At 43.8% G+C, this 18,780-nt stretch overlaps 1 protein-coding gene and 1 long non-coding RNA gene across 2 annotated transcripts; both read right to left on the reverse strand.

Annotated features, from left to right (window-relative positions):
- Positions 1-338: 338 nt before the first annotated feature.
- Positions 339-16,733, reverse strand: GCNT2 (glucosaminyl (N-acetyl) transferase 2 (I blood group)). Its single transcript, XM_051610633.1, has 3 exons — positions 15,599-16,733; positions 1,401-1,493; positions 339-743 (listed from the first exon to the last, which is right to left on the reverse strand). The coding sequence occupies exons 1-3, from the start codon at positions 16,518-16,520 to the stop codon at positions 553-555; spliced, it is 1,206 nt and encodes a 401-aa protein (XP_051466593.1). The 5' UTR covers positions 16,521-16,733; the 3' UTR covers positions 339-552.
- LOC127380957 (uncharacterized) lies at positions 16,728-18,452 on the reverse strand. Its single transcript, XR_007888617.1, has 3 exons — positions 17,861-18,452; positions 17,590-17,747; positions 16,728-16,756 (listed from the first exon to the last, which is right to left on the reverse strand). It is a non-coding gene; the product is annotated as an uncharacterized LOC127380957 (long non-coding RNA).
- Positions 18,453-18,780: the final 328 nt, after the last annotated feature.

An 18,780-nucleotide genomic window follows, 5' to 3' on the forward strand; every position in this document is an offset into this window, starting at 1 on the left:
GAGAAGTGCAGCATCTTTATTCAATTTTCAGTACTTTCCTATCTGTTCTCTGAAGCAAATATCAGCATCTTTGACAAAATGGTATTGGTATGTATAGCCAGCAGTTGTGTTCTGGCTTTCAAGATCTTGCTGACTGTGACTCGTCAGCTTTTTACTTAACAAATGTGCACACTTCTAATTTAGACATGAGAAGTGCCAGGGATGCATGACTGTTTATTTTCTGATATAAAAAGATAGTAATGATAATGTAGCAAGATAAAAGTTAGGGCTGGAAAACATCCCATTAAAAATGGAAAAAAAGCAAAGCTCCTCCAGCTGCAAGAGGAGCTTTGCCTTGGTGTCTCTTTGAATCTCTTGTGCTTTGGCCTGAGGATGTGAAGTGGAAGGTGAGATCTGCAGGCAGTGTGAGACAAGCTGAGCCAAGCTACATCTACAGAACATCCTAAAGAAACCTGTCTCATGAGTTTATGCTTCCAGCACAGCACAAATTAAAATTGCTGCTGCTATTCTCTTTAGTGCTTTTATTGATGTTGTAGCCTGGGGTTTTGCTAGCTAAAAATACCAGTTGGGTTCCACCTGAACCTCACTCTGGGACAAGGTTCTCTGCCGATGTCTCAGTTCCAGGCACTCCACAGTCAGGGGGTACGTTTTAAGCTCAAACTTATTTGCAAACATGCAGGTGGAGTTAAAAAGCCACTTGAGGTCACCTGTTCCATATACACAAATGCCTCTGACGTAATGGCCTGCCAAAAGAAAAATGAAAAAAGCAATGTCAGAATCAAGGATCTAAATAATTATTTTGGAGAATTTTTATCTGCAAGGCCACTATAAATAATGTCCTACACAACAAATATGCCAGAAGGCCTAACTCGGTGAGGATAACTATGAACAACAGGATGGAATGAAGAAAGTTACCTCAAAATAAATAACGAGCAAAATTGGGAGATAGCTCAGAAAATGTGTCATATTACTTGAGACTCTTTCTCAGACAAGGCTGAAACACAGCAAAGGGGAATTTCCTTCTGCCAGTGAAGAGAACCCTACACTTTGAGCCATACTAGATTTTCTCCTAACTAATTCTGGGTGGTATTGGTGCGATTGCACTTATTTCAACATAGCTACACTGATTTGAAACTGCTGTGATTGAAGCTGACTGAAGTTCTCAAAAATTTTCTCCTCACTGTGAACAACTATATTATGGATATGGCTACTATCATTCACATAGGGACTATGAAGATGACTCCTTTTTAATGTCTTCTCTCCAAAGAAGTGCGGTCTAAATTCTATCTCACGTTCTGGTTAGATCATGTATGGTTAGAGATTGTAGTAGTACAGGAGCAAGTTGCGTGTTTTTCACGTTATGAGCAAGAAGAAGAATTGGAGAAACATGTACACATTACCATGACAACCTCCGTGCCTCTCTTCCATATCAATCCACTTCACTGCTTTCAGGTCACCTTCCCATGATGCTTTGGGCATGGAGCCCGGAACACCTGCAATTAGGTAACAGAAAATTATAATGAATTCTTTCAATAGCTATGTGGTCAGGTTTATGCCCACTTTCTGGGACCTTTCTCCACAGAAACGGGATGAAATACTTAGAGATATGGATCAACAGTTGCTTGTCTGTGATACTTGTTGTCAAGTTTCATAATTGAAAGCAGCTGTCATGACATAAACAAGATGTCCGCCCAAGATAACGAAACATTTCACTTGAGAAAATCTCTCTTTTGCAATAGCCTCAGCATGATACTGCCTGCAGGTACAATCACTCATGTCACCTTCACAATCAGCACTGCCCTCCAAGGGATATTTGAGCACTGAGCCACTGACACCTAGTGTATGCCACCTTCACATCAATTTAGTAGTAAATATTTTCTGGTATTTGTCTTTTTTTAAAAAAAAACAGAACAAATTCAAGCATGCTGTAAGTGGATGGGGTTGTTGACACTCAGTTATAGCCTAAAACGTTATATAAAATAGATGTAACTCTAGGAAGATTTCAGGACCTATCTAGGAAATAAACTGGTAAGATGACCTGTCTTCATCAGTAAATTATCAAGTCTTGTTATAACCTGGCAAACATTAATTTTAAGTAGTTAAGGGGGAAAATGCTGAACACACAGTGTTTGGTATTTGCTGAAGAGTAAACAGGCAACATGTATGCAATGTGTAGGCAACTGCTGTGAGTCCAGGAAATATCATTATCTTCAGTGTAAGGCAGTAGCTATATCAGCCCATTGCCACGGGATGAAGTCTCTGCCTTTGAAAGCAAGAGCTGATCAGGTACAGCTGGGAAACCTCCTTGCCTGATTTGTACTGCAGTATCATATTCGATGCAGTGACAGAAGTTTATTAGTTATTTATCATAAAACTGTCTTCAGAATACAAAATAAGAAAAATAAACTTAAAAATACACCACCTAAACCCCAAATATATAAAATAATGAACACTTTTTATGAACTCATCACTTTCAGCAACTTTTATCTTTCTTATTGGATCAATGAGCTGCTGGAGAACAAAACAATGAGACTGACTGTGTAACTTGGAAAAGCCCCAGGTTCTGACCATCTTTTATCCTTTGCTGCCCAGCAAGCAGTGACTGCCGTGCTGTACCTGAGCTATCGAAAGGCAGAACAGGAAACACGGGGAGCCAACCTGCAACAAAATGCAGACATCATTTCTGCCTCCTCCTAAAGAAGCTGAAAGCAAAGGAAAAGACTTACTTGCTGAAAAGCAAAGAATAAATGCTTTTTAACAAATGCAGCAGAAGCGCCAGCACTGACTGGTGACAGTGGCCGGGGAGGAGAGGATTTGTATCAACCTGGCCTGTCATTTGTACTGACTCTGTATGAGATGAGAACAAAGCTTTTTAGAGCTTGTACAAGATGCATAATAGCTTAGAGTTATGGGACCTGTGCAAAGACAAGGAACATAAACCCTTCAGATATGATTTCAACTACAATAAAATAGACATTTTGATCTCCAGTTCTGGCCCCTCTCTTTCTGTAAGGTCAGTTAGCCCTCTTCCTGGTTTTCATAACTTCAAGTGTATATCAATATAAACTGTTTATTTTGCAGGTTAACTACAATCCTAAACACGGTGATTTGCCAGCAGTTCTGTAAAGCACAATTTCAGCTGGTGCCTGCAGCACCTGCAAGAAACCCTTGGTGTCAAAGCAGTAGCTGAGAGAGTGTCATTGTTCCAGCCTTGGCATTTTCTAAAAGTTAAAGACAAAAGTAAAGTGAGATTTTGTTACTTTCCACCCCCTTGCTGAGTGGCAACAAGTACAGTACCTCTACAGTTACTGTTATGCAACAGCTATTTTGCTTGTGAAGGACAAACCAGAACCTAAACACGCTATATAATGTCCTGGGGGTTTCATTTTCGGGTTCATTTCTATAATTTTATTTTTTTTGAGAAATTGGATGGGAAAAGAGTTAAACATCAGAGTTGTTTTTTTCTGTTTGCTTTCTGTGTTTTTAAGGACAGCTGTTCCTGGTAGGTAAGGATGGTTGTTTGCAAATACCAAGTCATGATTTTCATCCTGGGTGCAAAAAGACAGTGTGATCCAACAGCAGAACCACCATAGTCCCTTGCCATAAACAAAGATGCATGGCTGCTAAAGCCAGAACTTTATGACCTTATTTCCCCCCCTTGGTATATTGGCCCATTATCAAATAAAATAACAAGACAAGAAAGTGTGGTTTTGTCCTGGGGAAAATTCAGAAAATATTACTCTTCTGCAGAAAGCATTAAGCTAAGTATAACACTTTATAAAAGACAAAAAGAGCCAGTGATGGCAGGGGATAAGCACTGTCAATGGCCTGGGATGTGAATTACCATCCCAAATTCAAAATCTGTTCATAACAGATGGCAGTTAATGTAGTGTGTGGAAAGACTTGGAAAACGCTGACACAGTGGGAAAGCAGAAAGATGCCTGACAAAACAGGAACTACCCCAGGACATCCACAAAAGCACTGAAAGGCATTGCCTTCCAGGAATGCAAAACTACTGGCTTCTCATTACTCAGCATCTCCCAGATTGAGTAAAGTAGGCATTTTTGTAAGTTAATTAAAGACTGGAGGAAAGTGTAGCTCAGCATGGGGCGGGAAAATGAATTTACCATGTTTTCCTTTAAAAATCTGTTTGACCAACTGATTCAGATTTGGAAGCTGTTTTGGGTTCCTTTTTTATAAATACAGTTTCTCTGACAAGTGGTGCTGATGGTGAAAGTTAATATAAACTTTGGCATTAGTTCCTCACTCTACTTTTGTCCAGCTCTCATCACCCACTTCATCGAGGTTAGCAGTCTTTTGCCCCTGGAAACAAGGAGGGTGGAGGAACCATTTCATGGACAGCAGCACTGAGCACTGCTCTAGAAAGAAATTTGCTGCCACCAGGTCTTAGAAGCAGCCACAAACACAACAGCACTGCTCAGGTGCGAAGACAGCCACAAGCGTCTGGAAAGACAGGCCAGCCCCTCCAAGGCCTTCATTTCATGCCTTGCTTTGGCGGCAGAGTTTTGGAGGCAGGAAAAAGCAGCTCTGCTTCAGAGTCTGTACCTCATCAACAGGACAAAGGCAGCTCAACCTGCTTTTCTGCTAAACTCATCCTGTGTTTTTTTTGCCATTGCAATCCCAGAGAGAGCTGATCTGCATGTGTTGCCTCTAAGAAGCCACCCACTCCCTTTCCTCCTTGCGTGGCTATGAGCCACTGTGTTGACATTTTGTAACATAAACATAAACCAACATAGGGCTGGAACTCTTGCAGCACAAAAGACTGCCTGATTTGCCTTGACCTTCTAATTCCCATACCTGTAATCTCAGGATCAAACCAACACATCAGTTAAAACCTAGCTGCCAACAGGCAAGTCTTCACCAGTCCCCTGAAACACCCTGCGCTTCCTCATTAGCATCACCCTCTAGAGAAGAGGACAACTTCTTTACATCTGTGTGCCATCAACTGATCTAAGCTGGTGAACAGGAGAACGTACTTCAGTAATCTGTCCATAATGGTGTATACGTCACCCTTGGGAATATTATTCTGCAAGACCTGGTTGAAATCAGCCATAATTTTTACTGGACTGTGGGACCATGTGTTTATGTTTGGGAAACATGCAGGGCTTGAGGTATAACATGTACAGAATGATAGAATTAAAGAATCATTGAATGGTTTGGGTAGGAAGGGGCCTTTAAAGGTCATCTAGGCCAATCCCCTTGCAATGACCAGGAACACCTTTAACTAGATCAAGTTGCTCAGAGCCCTGTCCAACCTTACCTTGAATGTGCCCAGGGATGGGTCTTCTACCACCTTTCTGGGCAACCTGGGCCAGTGTTTCACCAGCCTCACTGTAATTTTTTTTCTTTATATCTATACAAAATCTGCTTTCTTTTAGTTTAAAATCATTACCCCTTGTCCTATTGCAACAGGCCATATAGGTGAGCAAGTGCATACTCTCTCTCCTATGAGTGAAGGCATGCAACCTGCTAGTGTGTGAGAGGGACCTGGATATTTACAAACCCCTTTGGTGGCTTGTGGAGAAGCAAGACAGTAGAAGGAAATACACATGGGACTAATTTAGACAGTATGGCCAAAGAGAGTGGAAGCCAGTTGGATGCCAAGCTGCATCCCTAAGTCTTCATGGGGTGGAGCAGCTGCTGCTAAGCAGGAAGGCATGCAGTTTTCCTGAACTCACCACACTGCAAAGCCCACCAGTCCTAGGGGCCTCCCTTACCAGTCACAGGTGCCGTTCCCACCAGAAGACAGTGGATAAATCTCTGGGACGTCAGCCTCTAGGTCAAGGAGGCTCAGTACACCTTCCTTGCTTGCCACTAGTGCTGCCAACATGGGCTGTCATCTGCCTGGGTGTTTCTCCATGTGAAACAACAGGACTGGTGGCAACACACTGGTGGGCACCGCAGAGAGCTGCAGTTGGCAACACCTCCAGAGAGAAGTGAGCCATGGTGGCTGCCACAAAGAGCTGGCACCACACAACAGCCTAGCAGTGCCAGCTACTGAGACCTCCTACTGATGCAGCAGGTGCCAAGGTGGTGTCCCTTATGTCCTCCCCAGACTCAGTGTCCAGCCTGGGATCCTGTTAAGCATCACCCAGAAGTACTCATCAGGACTGTAGATGTCCTCAGACCAATGGCATGCAGGTCCTTGAGCATGAATTCCACAAAGGGCCAAGTGACAGCCACATAGGCAGAGCCAAAGTGGTCAAGTTGTGGGGCTGGGGCATCTTGCCCTGAAGAGCCACTCAAAGGTTTTGAACTCCTTGTAGAGGGTCATTCCTACTGCAATAGGGAAAAATCAAGGAGTTAAGCTGTCAGTGTTGGGAGGATGAAGAGAAGCTGATCAGCAAATATGGGCAGAATGGAAATGGCTACCTCTTAACCCTGTACAGCAACAAAAATTTGGCTGAGAGCAGACAAGAATGATTTGTTCTGAAGTCCTGGTTTTATCTGTTTTCTTGTCTTGTGAGATAAGTTCTCCAACCTGTCTGTGGAAGGGAGGTGGCTGGTGAAGATATGAGGGAGTCCTCGGAACAAGACATTTTCTTTCAAGATGAGGTTGAAACAATGGAGAAAAAAAAAGCCCGCCAATCCTCTTTAAAAATGTACAAAGGCTCAATTTTGTATTTTTCCACCGTAAATTTTAATCTGGGGGGGCACGTGAATGTAAAAACATGGAAAAAGGGTGTGTGAAAGGGTGAGAGGTTGACTGAAATAAGCTCAATATTATCAAGTTTTAAGGAGATAAGGACAGCCGATGGGAGAGTCACTGCAGGAACTGCCAGTGCCCAACCCAGCACCCATTCAGGCATGGTTCTGCCAAGTTCCACCCCAGCTGCCCAGGTGGGTGCTGGTGTCAGGATTTCATGCATGACACAGCTTTAGGTGTGGTCAGGTGAATTTGCTTGTAGTGAAAGGAAGAGACAGGTTCAGGTGGCCTGACTGGAATTCCCCCTCTAACAAAAACTAGGGTAGTTGGCAGCTCAGCATCTGGGAATGCCAATGAAAAGTCTCTGTTCCCACAGCTGGACTGAAGTTGAGTTGGTTACATGCATGAGTTCTGACAGACATTACCTGATGCTAGAATTTAGAAAGAAAAAAATTATTCCTTAGATCACTCTAATCAGATTATGTTTTTCTAGGAGTTGTACTGTTTGAAGCCCATTACACCAATATCTGATAGTTGTGAAGATAAAGGAGAATCAAGCAAAGGAACACAAGTCCATTTATTAGCTATGGCCATTTCAAAAGACTTCTTGAAGACGTACTCTTCCTTATCCATCATCTCTAAGTAGTGTTGTAGTGAGAAGCAAACAACTGGTTGTGAAGCAAACTATTGCTCCTATTGAAAGCAGTACTTAAATTCCAGTGACTGTGGATAGCAGAGACCAAACCCCATTTTAAGTTATATCTTCTCTGATGAACTGCAATATCTGAATGATGGATAGAAGACAAGAGTAATTTTTCAGGAAAATCTGCCATAAAGAAAGTCTCTTTGTGATTGCTGCGACTGTGTTGCATCACTGTTCCTTCAGCAGGTTTTTTGACAGAAGATTTTGATGATGAGATTACGACAGCTTTGCAGGCATAAGACTCAGTAACAGTCACAGGAAAATCACTATTTTTAGTACCTTATTCTTACAGGAAGTTCTTGCTCAATCAGGAAGTCTCATTAAAATAACGAAGGACACGATCAAGAGATCAAGGATTAGTTATGTGAGTAATGCTGCAGACATAGGTACAAAGTACTTTTTTTTCTAGAACATGGCTTTTTCAACTAGTGTCACTGTCTGGAATCATATTAAAGAACTTCTGCCTTTCTCTCTGTCTTTTGAAGCATGTGCACTAAGTTAAGGAAAAGGAATAATTTTATCAGGCAGAACAGAACTGCAATGGAACAAATTAGTATGATGCTTTACAAGAGAAGGTCATTCCAAGAGCCTATCTACAAGTAACAGTGGGATGGAGAGGTACCAAAGTCGTTTTGCATTATTAAGTTGCTGTAGTAAGGAGTTCAGTGTAAACTACATTGTAAAAAAAAAAAAACAAACCACAGATCTGTTTGTTCAAGCAAGTAGCAGTGTAAAAACTAGGGGATTGGCTATCATGACAGATTCATGTGCTAGCAGTGCTACTCAAAATTTTCTGGTATTACTCTTGTATCTCACTCCCACATCCATGTGATGTGAATGAGATGTTCCTTGAGAGCCACCAGCTCTCATTTAGATATGAAACTACTGCTTCAGAAAAACTGCAGTGAAATTTTAACAGGGACAACTCCCATCTCTCTTGAGAGCATACTGGTTTGACTCACAGCATTACGCACCACGTGCCTGCCATTACCTGAGCCATATTGTGTGCCAACTGTCTTCCTTATTTTTTTATCTATAGTTTAGCTTCCAACTGAGGAGCTACCATCAGGATGATGCAGATATACTTCCAAAGTTTGGAGGTGATTTAAAATTCCATTTCCAAACACAGCTATCCATCATTTTCATTCCTTCCCAATCATTGACAAAATGAATACTTTAGTGACCTTTATCCTGCTTGGAGAGAGCTGAGGTGTGTCTGATTCTTTTACTTAGAAAGACACAATATGCAACTGTATAAAAAAATTTAAATTGTGGTTGGCACACAGCTGGGTGAATCCTTGGAAAAGCAAGCACAACCTGAATGTAGTGACATCTTCCATGGCTTCCCAATTTCCATGTTGGATTAGAAGCAACAGGAGATAAGAACTTTGCTCAAAGATAGCAGGTTGAGGTTGCTGATTTCTCCAGGTGCCTGTGGTCAATGGAAAGCTGCTGGAGGCCCTGTGGTTCTGTCATCTGCCCATTCAGACCAGAGTGGTATGGGTTTGCAGTATTGTACAGGACACTACGGGCTACCCCCTCTAGTTATCAACTCTCCCACGTTCACACTGATGCAAAAGTTTTTCAGCAGGCAGTGATAGCATGCTGTGTACCCCATGTCCCTTTTGGGCTGGCACAAGAGCAAAAGTTACACACTGCTCCTTTTATGGGACACAGGACCCCTGGGTGGTCCCTGTTCTTCTAGCTTCTTGCAGAAACCAGGAATAAAAGTGATTCTGCCCTGTTGATTTTCCTGCAAAACCCCAGTTTCCCTTACACCAACTGCCTGTCAAGCCCCATGCATGATGATCTCTGTGGAGGGATATGCATGACCAGAGTGCACCCCAGAGGTGGAAACATACTGTCCGTGGGTGATGAGGTGAATTTTGTGCAGGCCAAAATGAGAGCAGGAAAGAGAGGTGCTAATGTGGCTAATGACTGACATGGTTGTTAACCACCTTGTGCTCCATGTAAGGGCAAACTACCCCAAACTTGTTGCTGTTGCTCTCTGCAGCGACAGGCATCCAGTAATTGCTGAGCATGGCACCATGGCACCATCAGCGTTTGGGAGGGAGAAAAGAACCACAAGTTAGGGTCTTGTCATGAAAGCTTAGAAAGGCTGCTCTAGCACAGCAAGATGCATCTACAGCCTTGCACAGTTGCCAGGACATAACTGGACACTCAAACAGGTCAGGGAAGATTTCTGTAACACCCAGTTGTTGAATGCAAACTTTCTCTTTCAGCTGATAGCCTGAGGGGGTTGCTAAGGCTTTACAGCTCTTCTCGTGGGACTGGCAATACTCATTGCATCTCTGGAAAACTGAGACTGGTACCCCAGACAAATGGTCCTCAAGTGGCCTAGTGTGTCCCCACACTTCCTTGCCATATGCACATCTGAGTTGGAGAAGCAGGTACTGGGATGAGGTTATTGTTGCTGGGCTTAAGGTGAGGTGAAAAAAGCTGTGTCTGGATGTGAATTCTCTCACGCAGGGCTTTGTTGTATCCAGGAACAAGGATCTTGGATGAGTGCTACAATCTGCAATCTCCTACGCTTACCATCAGGGAAGGAAAGCACTAGGAAAGGGGTTGTTGAAAAACAGGTGAAGTTCAGCATGAGGAAAATGGCCAGAGATGGAGAGCAAGGAAAGTCTTATTGAGGAATAAGAAACATACAGCTAAGGAAAGACCAACCAAAACAGAATCCTGGTAGGAGACAGCAACTATGGAAGAGCAGATGTCACATTGCTATTTATGCAACATAAGCCCTTGACATTTCAGAGTCTTCTGTTGGTGCATACTTGCTGGTACGAGCTTTAGGACCACCACTGTGCTTGGCAGTGATGCAGACTTTCCCCTGATTATCCTCTTTAGCACTAGATGTGCTGCTAATGCACAGCTTCTGATTTGGCTCCACTGGAGAAGGAATCCAGCCCTCATGGACTAAGATCATTATCTAAATAAAACCAGCATGCAGCAGGGAGGCAACCAGTGGAGGGAAAGCATTTCAGAAGCACACTTCTGCTTCCAAATAAAATATTAATTGCGTAACCACAATCAGCAAAGAAAATGTGCTTGCACTAAGCCTGTGTTCAGAGTGCTGTGCTCTGAGTGTGCAACAATGCAGTGCCTTTTGGAGACACAATGGCTAGCTGCAGTTCCACGACCATTTCCCTCAGTGACAGTGCCACATGAAGCATACTCCTGAAGTTCTTACTCCTCTTGTTCATGGCTGTGCACAGTCCTCTCAGTTATGCTGATGCAGTTTCCATGGAGTTACACAGTGAATTCCAGGGGCACAGCATCCTGCTAGGATTAATCCTTCCTGAAAAACATCAGAACCCAAGTTCTCCTGCTGATAGCTGAGTTTCTTGTTGTGCCTAGACTGCTTGTAGTATTTGGCCAGCTTGGATATCGCAGTGCAGCACCCCACAGTGCCTTTCCAGTGTGCTCCAAGAAGAGTCACTCCAAAACTTCTCTGCTTCTTCATACAATTTCTTGAGTCCTGATTGCAGTTCACTTCTAAATCCAGCTGTAGCCATGGCCCCAGATGTAACAACCCCTGCCCCTAGCAATAGAGAGGTCCTTCACATCTGCTAGTGAACAGAGTGAAGGGAACCTCTAGGGCTGGCTTTTTTCAGAGGCCCTGTGGAGGGGGGGATGCTCTGCTGGCATCTGTTCATTAATGAATAGGTAAAGACCTAATTTGCTTTTCAGTGGTACAGCATCTCCATGCATATTGGTTCAATTCTGACATTAAAGACAGTGGCTATTGAAACACTGCTGTCCCTGCTGCAAGGCAGAAGCTGTTGCATGTACCCCGGTGAAGCCAGTCACCCTGATTACAGCTGCCACCCTAAGTAGCTGGACAAGGGAAGGATAAAAAGAGTAGAGAGGCAACACCTCAGGTGGATTTCCCAGGCTGCAGTAACGTTTCTACTGCCTTGTAACCGGGCAGAGATAACAGATGCCAACTTGCCAAAAGGCTGTCAAGGAGGACTTTGGGAAAGGCCTCACATAGTAACAGCAACATGATGAGCACTCTCATCTGGATGAAACAGGACCTTCTGGGCAGGCTTGAATTTGGGAGGAGTTCCCCAAAATGAAACCTGAACAAGAAACTTGGAAAACAGGTGCAGGAAAGTAAGAAAGAGACTTGCTTCGCAGTTGCACAAATGCATTCAATCACAGTTTTGAAAGAAGCAATGAGGTTTGTAATTAAAGTGATCTGGGAGCCTTTTTACATACCATTTGTCACTGGAGATTCATTCCCTGTTCCTGAAACACCCTGGCTGTTGATTTCCATAACCACCAAGCCCCTTCAGTCCTGCCAGCACAGCCATTTATAGGACTATGAAGTGACCCAGGGCCAGGACTGATTACAAATAAACTTTTTTACATTTTCCAGGCTGATGTTAACCCAGATAATTTAAGACAGAAGGATCATCCATGTAGATGAACCCAGTGCCAGCAGCAAAAATTTTAAAGTAGAAAATCAATGCTATTTTTACATGATATTGCAGTAAACTACCCATGGTACACAGATGACATTTGTTCTTCAGACTGTGGGCTAGCCCTTTTAACATATTTATTTTGGCTTTGAGGATGCACTCTTGAATGTTTCTGTGTACTTGCTTTTTGGTTGGAGGGTGTGCATGGTATAATCTTGAAGATTAAAGCAGACAAAGCTATGGCTTGTTTCGCTGTGATCACTGTGAGAGAACTTCCTATGGGTAACAGCTTTAGCACAAAGACCTGAGCTGTTTTAAACAGGCAAAGTCTGTAATAGTGATTTATCCCTTGGGACTTAGAAGTTTGTATTTCCATATCCTCATTTCCTAGAAATATGTCTTAAATGCAATAACAAAAATATGTTGAACTAGCAGTATTGCATTCCCTAAATATATTTCTTGTCTGTATTGGGATGAAAATTGTACAGAAGCTTGATACTGATAAAACACATGCAATACCTTTAAATATTTCTGCTCTTCCCTTCCAATCACAGAAGGTAAAAAAATGCCTGCATGCAAGTGGTGTTGTAGAAGGTGGTGTGAGCCAGCCACATGGCTCAACATCACTGAAAGGGGAAGGTCTGGCTACTGTTCCTCCTCTCCTTCCCATTTTTCTCTCCTTTTTGCTCATATCTTCATCTTCGCCCCTAGCTTTTCTTTGTGCTGACTTCAGTGCTGGCCAGATTCTTCATCAAGTCAATCCAGTTCACAGACTCAGAAAAAAAGTAGATTGTTTTTCATCAGAGATAGTGAATTGAACTTGCAAAACTCCTGGACAGGGCTGGTAGGCAGAAGGGAGTTGGAAGGGAAGAGCAGAAGGCAGGAGAAAGTGTCCTATTTTTGCAACAATGAGCTTTTAGAGCTCAGTCATCTTGTGCATCCTCACCCTTAGTAAAGAAGCAGGGCTGATGCAGAAGCAACAGCAGAAGCAACAGTGCAACTACACTCTGTTATTCTGCAGGTGAGCCAATTCTGGAAAAGCAGCTTGATCCAGTGCATTAGTCTGGGAGTCAGATGTTGGTGCTTCAGTCTGGCTTTGCCCACGGTCTGGTTTAAGACACTGGGAATATAATTTTGCCCTTTTCTGCCTGCATCTGTGAATGGCAAATAACAGTACTGATCTCCCTTGCAAAGCATGTTGGTGTCTCTGAATAAAAAGTGCTGCTATTACTTCTCCTGAGCTTTATATTCCCACTTGAGCCATATGCAAGTTACTAATGGAGCAGCATATGCATATGTCAATGTACACATCAGTGCGTACCCTGGGGGATTATTACCTGAGACTGCCTGTATCCGAAGTCAAGCATATGTTGTGACCCCATCTCATGAAAGTGGGGATAGGATTTTAGGTTGGGAGAGGATTCAGTAAGATTGACCTGAAGTACTTGGTAGGACGGACTATGGATGCACACCTCTCCCACAGTGACCAGAATCTGCTTTCTGCTCTACATGAGCAGAGAGGGGAAAGGTGGCCCAGTGGTTGCACTGCTGGCCTAGGATGTGGCCACAAACCTGCACTGTGGTGGTGCATCCTTCTTGTGTGACCTGAGGGAAGTGGTTTAAGGCCGGTCACTTCAAGCCTACATACTTTGCAAATGCTTTTCCTTAACCTCACCATGCTTTTCTTCCTTATCTGAAAAGTGACTTTCAATAATTTTCTGTCACACAGGAGTCATATGGCCTGTGATAAATACCAAGGATAAGTTAAGACTGTTATGTGAAAACAACTGAATGGAAATTGAAATTCTGTAGCCTTTAGGGGGCTAAAAAAAAAAAAAAAATCTTGATCTTCATTGCATGGCTCTGGGAAATCAGCTGGTTTAAGATTTGGGGACCAAACAATTTTTTTTAATATTTTATCTGAACTAAGATTACAATGGCTGGCTGAAACTACAAATATCTGTTTATTCAGTTATTTCCTTATATGTTGTACATCCAAACTGGTCCTTTAATGATCTCTACACTTGCCTGGCAGCCTCCAACTATTTCTGTTAGCAGCTGGACCACTGCTTGACATGATTATCTCCCTTCTATCCATAAAAAGCTTAAAGGAAGGGGCGTGGTCATACTAGGACAAGAGGTTTTTGTTAGAGCCAGGAATCAAGTCCCATGCATTGAGAGGGAATTCTCACCTCAGAGTTGCTCAGAGCTCTGAATCTGGCTCAGATATGACCAAGTGAGACTCTCCATGCTATGCTTACAAGTTTGGATTCAAAATCCTGGACAAGAGCAGCCCTGAGTACATCTGTGAGAGCTGTGTAGCTATTGTTGTTCACCCTAAAGTCAGGGCAAAGAAAACAAGGAAGCAGAAGGCAGCATATCTGGTGTGGAAATGTTTCATAATTTTTTTATTCCTCTTTCTGAAGCAAAGAGAACAAGCACCAAGAATATTAAGGCAGTGTGCAACACTGGAAAATGTACAGTGATGATCATGGAAATAAATTCAATATGCAGCCTATGTAAGCTACACAGTGCAGTACAACAAATGACAACCATCTAAAGCTTTCTGATTGTGGGGTACATATTTAGTCCCAGGTTTAATTCTTTTGAGGCAATGGACTGTAAGATGACAGCAACCAGCTTCCTGGGAAAGTCAGCTAACTACAAATAATATATGCTGATGATTATAGCATAAATATCTCAACCAGTAATCATTTGTGTATTTTGTGCGTGCCAGTTGTAACATACAGTTATCAGAAGAGCAAGACCTATTCTCAGAGAGAGTTACGTGATCATTTGAAAACAGACTTGTCTTGTGAAATGGGCCCTCAGTCTGCTGCTTAGGTTAAAGCAGACATGCTCTGCCTCTCTGTTACTGCTCCCTGCTTTTGTTTCCCACAAGTTACAGCAGGAAGAGTGTGGAAAGAAAAAGACAGGAGAAGAAATTCATCCTTGCTTCCTTTCCTAATATCCCTGCTTTGGGCTGCTGTGCAGCTCTAAGGAGTTGGGTGCAGTAAAGTCCTACCAGGTGCTTTTATAAGCAATATGCATGGGGGAGAAATCCCATGCATCTTCTGACCCTTTCCCAGTTGTAAGAACAAGGTAAAACTAATTGTAAATACAGAAGGTGAAGATTAAAATTATGTCTCTGATTCTTTTTCTCTGATCAAATCCATGACCCTGTACAATGGAGTTTAGGCAGTAGTTACAAGTACATGGGGTTTTGCTGGTATTATGGGTGAGCTGGTGTGTGTGCATATGTGTGCACCCACAGGAAGGCATGTGAAGGCTATAAGCAGATTCCAGCCTGAACTTTTTTGGCCTTGGAATAGTAGATAGAGGGGGAGGAACTGACTTCTATGCATGGAAAAATCGAATTCCCCCCAGCAAAATGCACATCTTATTAAAAAAAAACACCTTCACTACAATGCTTACATAGCTTACGTGTTTTTATCTTCATTCCTTCCCTTTTCTTCATCTCAATTTTCACAGGTAAAAGGCTTAAATCAGCTGAAATGTCCAAGGATTTAAATTCTAAGTTAGATCCACTGGTCTTCTTCCTGCTCAGCTGCAAAGTGGTAATCCTGCATGGCATGGCCATCTCTCCCTCAGTGGTTGAAAAGGGCAAATAAGCTTATTTGACAGATCAGCCTTTAATATCAGTTATGAGCTGATTAAATTTTTCATCTAGGCTTTGTCAAAATCAGCCTCAGATACGTGTTCCTGGGTGCGTGTGTGTGTGGATGTATCTATAGAAACCAAAAGCGAAGCTGCACTCACCCGGGATCCTGTTGAGTGTCACCCAGAAGTGCTCATCGGGGCTGTAGGTGTCCTCAGACCAGGCCAGCAGGTCGATGGCACGTGGGTCCTGCAGCACAAACTCCACGAAGGGCCGGGTAACAGCCACGTAGGCAGAGCCAAAATAGATGGTCAGGTTGTGGGGGGGGGGAGCCTTGCGCACCAGCGTCCACAGCATGAAAGAAAAGAAGGAGTATAATTGCTCCCTGTGCACGTATTTGGTGCGGGCGGTGATGTGTGGGGGCGGCAGCACCCCAGGGGTGATGTTCTTCCCCCCGAAGCCCTTCAGCAGCCGGACGATCTCCCGATTGGTCTTCAAGGGGAAGTCCTGGCCGCAGGTGTTGAGCAGGTAGCGCCAGGGCACGGCGGAGGCCAGCAGGTCTCTCATGCAGTGGAGGTCAGCCCGCAGGCGTGAGGCACCGCCATAGACCACCCGCTCCGCCCGGGAGGCGAGGAAGGCGTTGGGGAAGCAGCCCACCAGGCGCCCCACTGCCTGCTGGAAGGGGGCAGGTGCCTTGGCATCCACATGGACGCAGTAGATATTTTGGGGCATGTAGACTGCCCTGAAGAGCCGCTCAAAGGTCTCGAACTCCTTGTGCAGGGTCATGACGTAGGCGATGGGGAAGGCGGCCTCCTCAGCTGAGAGTGCGCGAGTGATGTAGCGGTTCTGCGTGATGTACTCTCTGCAACTGGATTCTCTGAACGACGTTTTTAAAGCGTTCTCCTTCAGAAAGGGCTCCTTATCTTCAGTAAGTGCTTTACAGGCTTCCTCTAAGGTTGAACTCGCTGAGAAATTCAACCTCCTAAGAGATTTTTGCGCGTGCAAATTAACTGCATAGAAGACAAATGAAAGCGAAACACTGAGAATCAGGACAGCAAAGAAGCAAGATCTGAGTGTATTCATTGCTGGTCAGAGAAAAAGATTCACTTGAAATGCTGCTAAAAGGTTAAATCAGGCACCACAAACAGCTGGCTTCGCTGGGTGTGCTTGCTTCCTGCCGGAGAACGCATGCGTCTGTCTGATGGATGCATTAACATGCAGTTGCTGTCCTTTCAGTATTAATGGTTTTGTAGTCATCATTGATGTGGAAGCAGCAAAAGTAGCAAATAGCTTGCCAATGGAAGCTTCTCCACAGGACCCTGAAGATTAAACAGACACATGGCATAGTTACTGGCTTGGCAATGAACAGCCAGTCCCCAAATTAAGTTTACGGTCATGTTCTTAACTGCTCCCTCTGCATGTATCAAACAGCTGTAAAACTTCCTGTGAATTCATGCTGTGACAGGAAAAGCTCATCTATCTCTCTTGTATCATTCTATGTTTTACTTACAGGAATGTGTTTGGGTTCTTTTAAGCACACAAGTATATCAGTCATTGCTGCTTCAGAATTATGAATGGCTTTTTCAGCACACTGTGCTTACATGTAAGGCCACCAACACTCACATACGAGCAGCAGGAGAATCTTTTTTGCCTCCTTGTAGATTTACATGAGAGCCAGCAGGTTTTTGCAGCAATGTTTTCTTCATTTGCTAATTTGAAACCTGCCAAATAGTTTTTTGCTAATTGTCGTGGATGAGTTGAGATGAGCTCTGGGCTTACATAACAAGGAACTGGGTTTGCAAAACCTGCAATTTAAATTACTTAAGCTAACCTTAGTCTTTCTGATGAGACATTCTTGTCCTAAGAGCCACACAAACGTTTGCTATAACAACATGCTTCAGTAATGGGAGCTTGTGGCATGACTGACTGAAGTGAAATACTTGTTAACTCTCTCCTTTCCAGCTGTGAGTTTGCTTACATTGATCTCCTGCCATGAGACAGTCCATTTGCAGCACAAACTTCTTCTAACATCATGTCCTGTTGCTCCAAAATGATGTAATGCTAAGACAATATCAGATGATCTGAGATTATGCCAGTAATGTTTTGACTGGGCAGTCCAGCGTGCTACAGAGGCAGAAATACCATCACCTACCTTACAACACATGCAGACAAGCTACCTCAGGCACTGGCATGTCCCTCCTAGGAGCTGCACTTTCCTCCCATCCTGTCTCCAAACAGTCTCCAGGAGTGTCTGCTCAAACAGATTGAAGGTTGCAGGGGGCAGTTTCAGCCCATCAGGTATGTCACAAGCTGTAATGAGGAGGAGAGCACTTGGAGAAACTTCCTAAGGACTTGTAGCCAGATTATCCCCAAAGTGGAGCACTGGTGCAGGACGTGGGACAGACCTGGCAAGTCAGGCTTACCCAGTGACAGCAAAAAGCAGAGCAGCTCCTCAGCAGGGAGTCAGCAGGGGCAGGTAAGGACACTGAAGATCCAGTGCAGCCTTCTTCATGGACACCGGCACTTCTGGAAGGAGGACGGCTCTAATGGAGCCAAGGGGCTGGAACAGAGGCATGCAAAATCCCAGGGAATAACGGAGACTTGTCTGATGCTGCTGAGAAGTCATCTGGAAAATACTGCCACAGCCCAACAGTACAGCTTTGTTAAAAGGAGGATTCAGAGAGATGAGCAGACGCTGAGCTCAGACCACTGTTCAAGTCCCATTAAAGAAGCACACCATGAAGGGAAAACATGTCCCAGCTCAGTGACTGGTGAATCCTATGGTGCACAAACCTGCCCAGAACGCTTCAAACCACTGCTCCTTCCTAATTTGATTGTTACAGCAAATTATATCCAGGAGTGAACAACCACTCACCTGCCTGACAGCTCAGTCATGACCAGAGGTGAGTAGAAGCCCAGCAGCTTCTTGCTGTCCTCCGTGTACTCCACAGACCCTTCAGTTTAACACCTTCACATTTGCTCACGGGGCCAGCTGGCTGCAAGACCATTTCTTTCCCTGTGTCATAGTCTTAGCATGAGACGTCCATCCAGCTGGAGATAAGAAAATGTCGAAGGAGGAAAACTGGAGGCAGGTGCCAGCATTCTTGCAAGAGTCAGGATTCCCTTGGGGGAGTATCAGCTGGGAGCAGAGAGCACAGGTAGCTTTTCCAAAGTATCAAAGGCTGAGATCTTCCAAGGTATTTTAGATGCCTTTTAAAAAGTCTGCCCAGATGCTTTTTAAAACTGTTTTAGGCACTGTGTAACCTACTATACAGCTAGGAGGTCTTTTAAGAAGTTTAAATATATATATTTATGCATGTCTGTGTATACAGAGACTGTTTTC

This window comes from Apus apus, chromosome 2 (assembly GCF_020740795.1).
Source record: "Apus apus isolate bApuApu2 chromosome 2, bApuApu2.pri.cur, whole genome shotgun sequence".
NCBI lineage: Eukaryota > Metazoa > Chordata > Aves > Apodiformes > Apodidae > Apus > Apus apus.

Coding starts and splice junctions, on each gene's coding strand:
- GCNT2 (XM_051610633.1), bottom strand. CDS start 16,520: ATGAATACACTCAGATCTTGCTTCTTTGCTGTCCTGATTCTCAGTGTT. Junction 1,494..15,598: donor GACACTCAACAGGATCCCGG/GTGAGTGCAGCT, acceptor ACCTAATTGCAG/GTGTTCCGGGCTCCATGCCC. Junction 744..1,400: donor GAGGCACGGAGGTTGTCATG/GTAATGTGTACA, acceptor TTCTTTTGGCAG/GCCATTACGTCAGAGGCATT.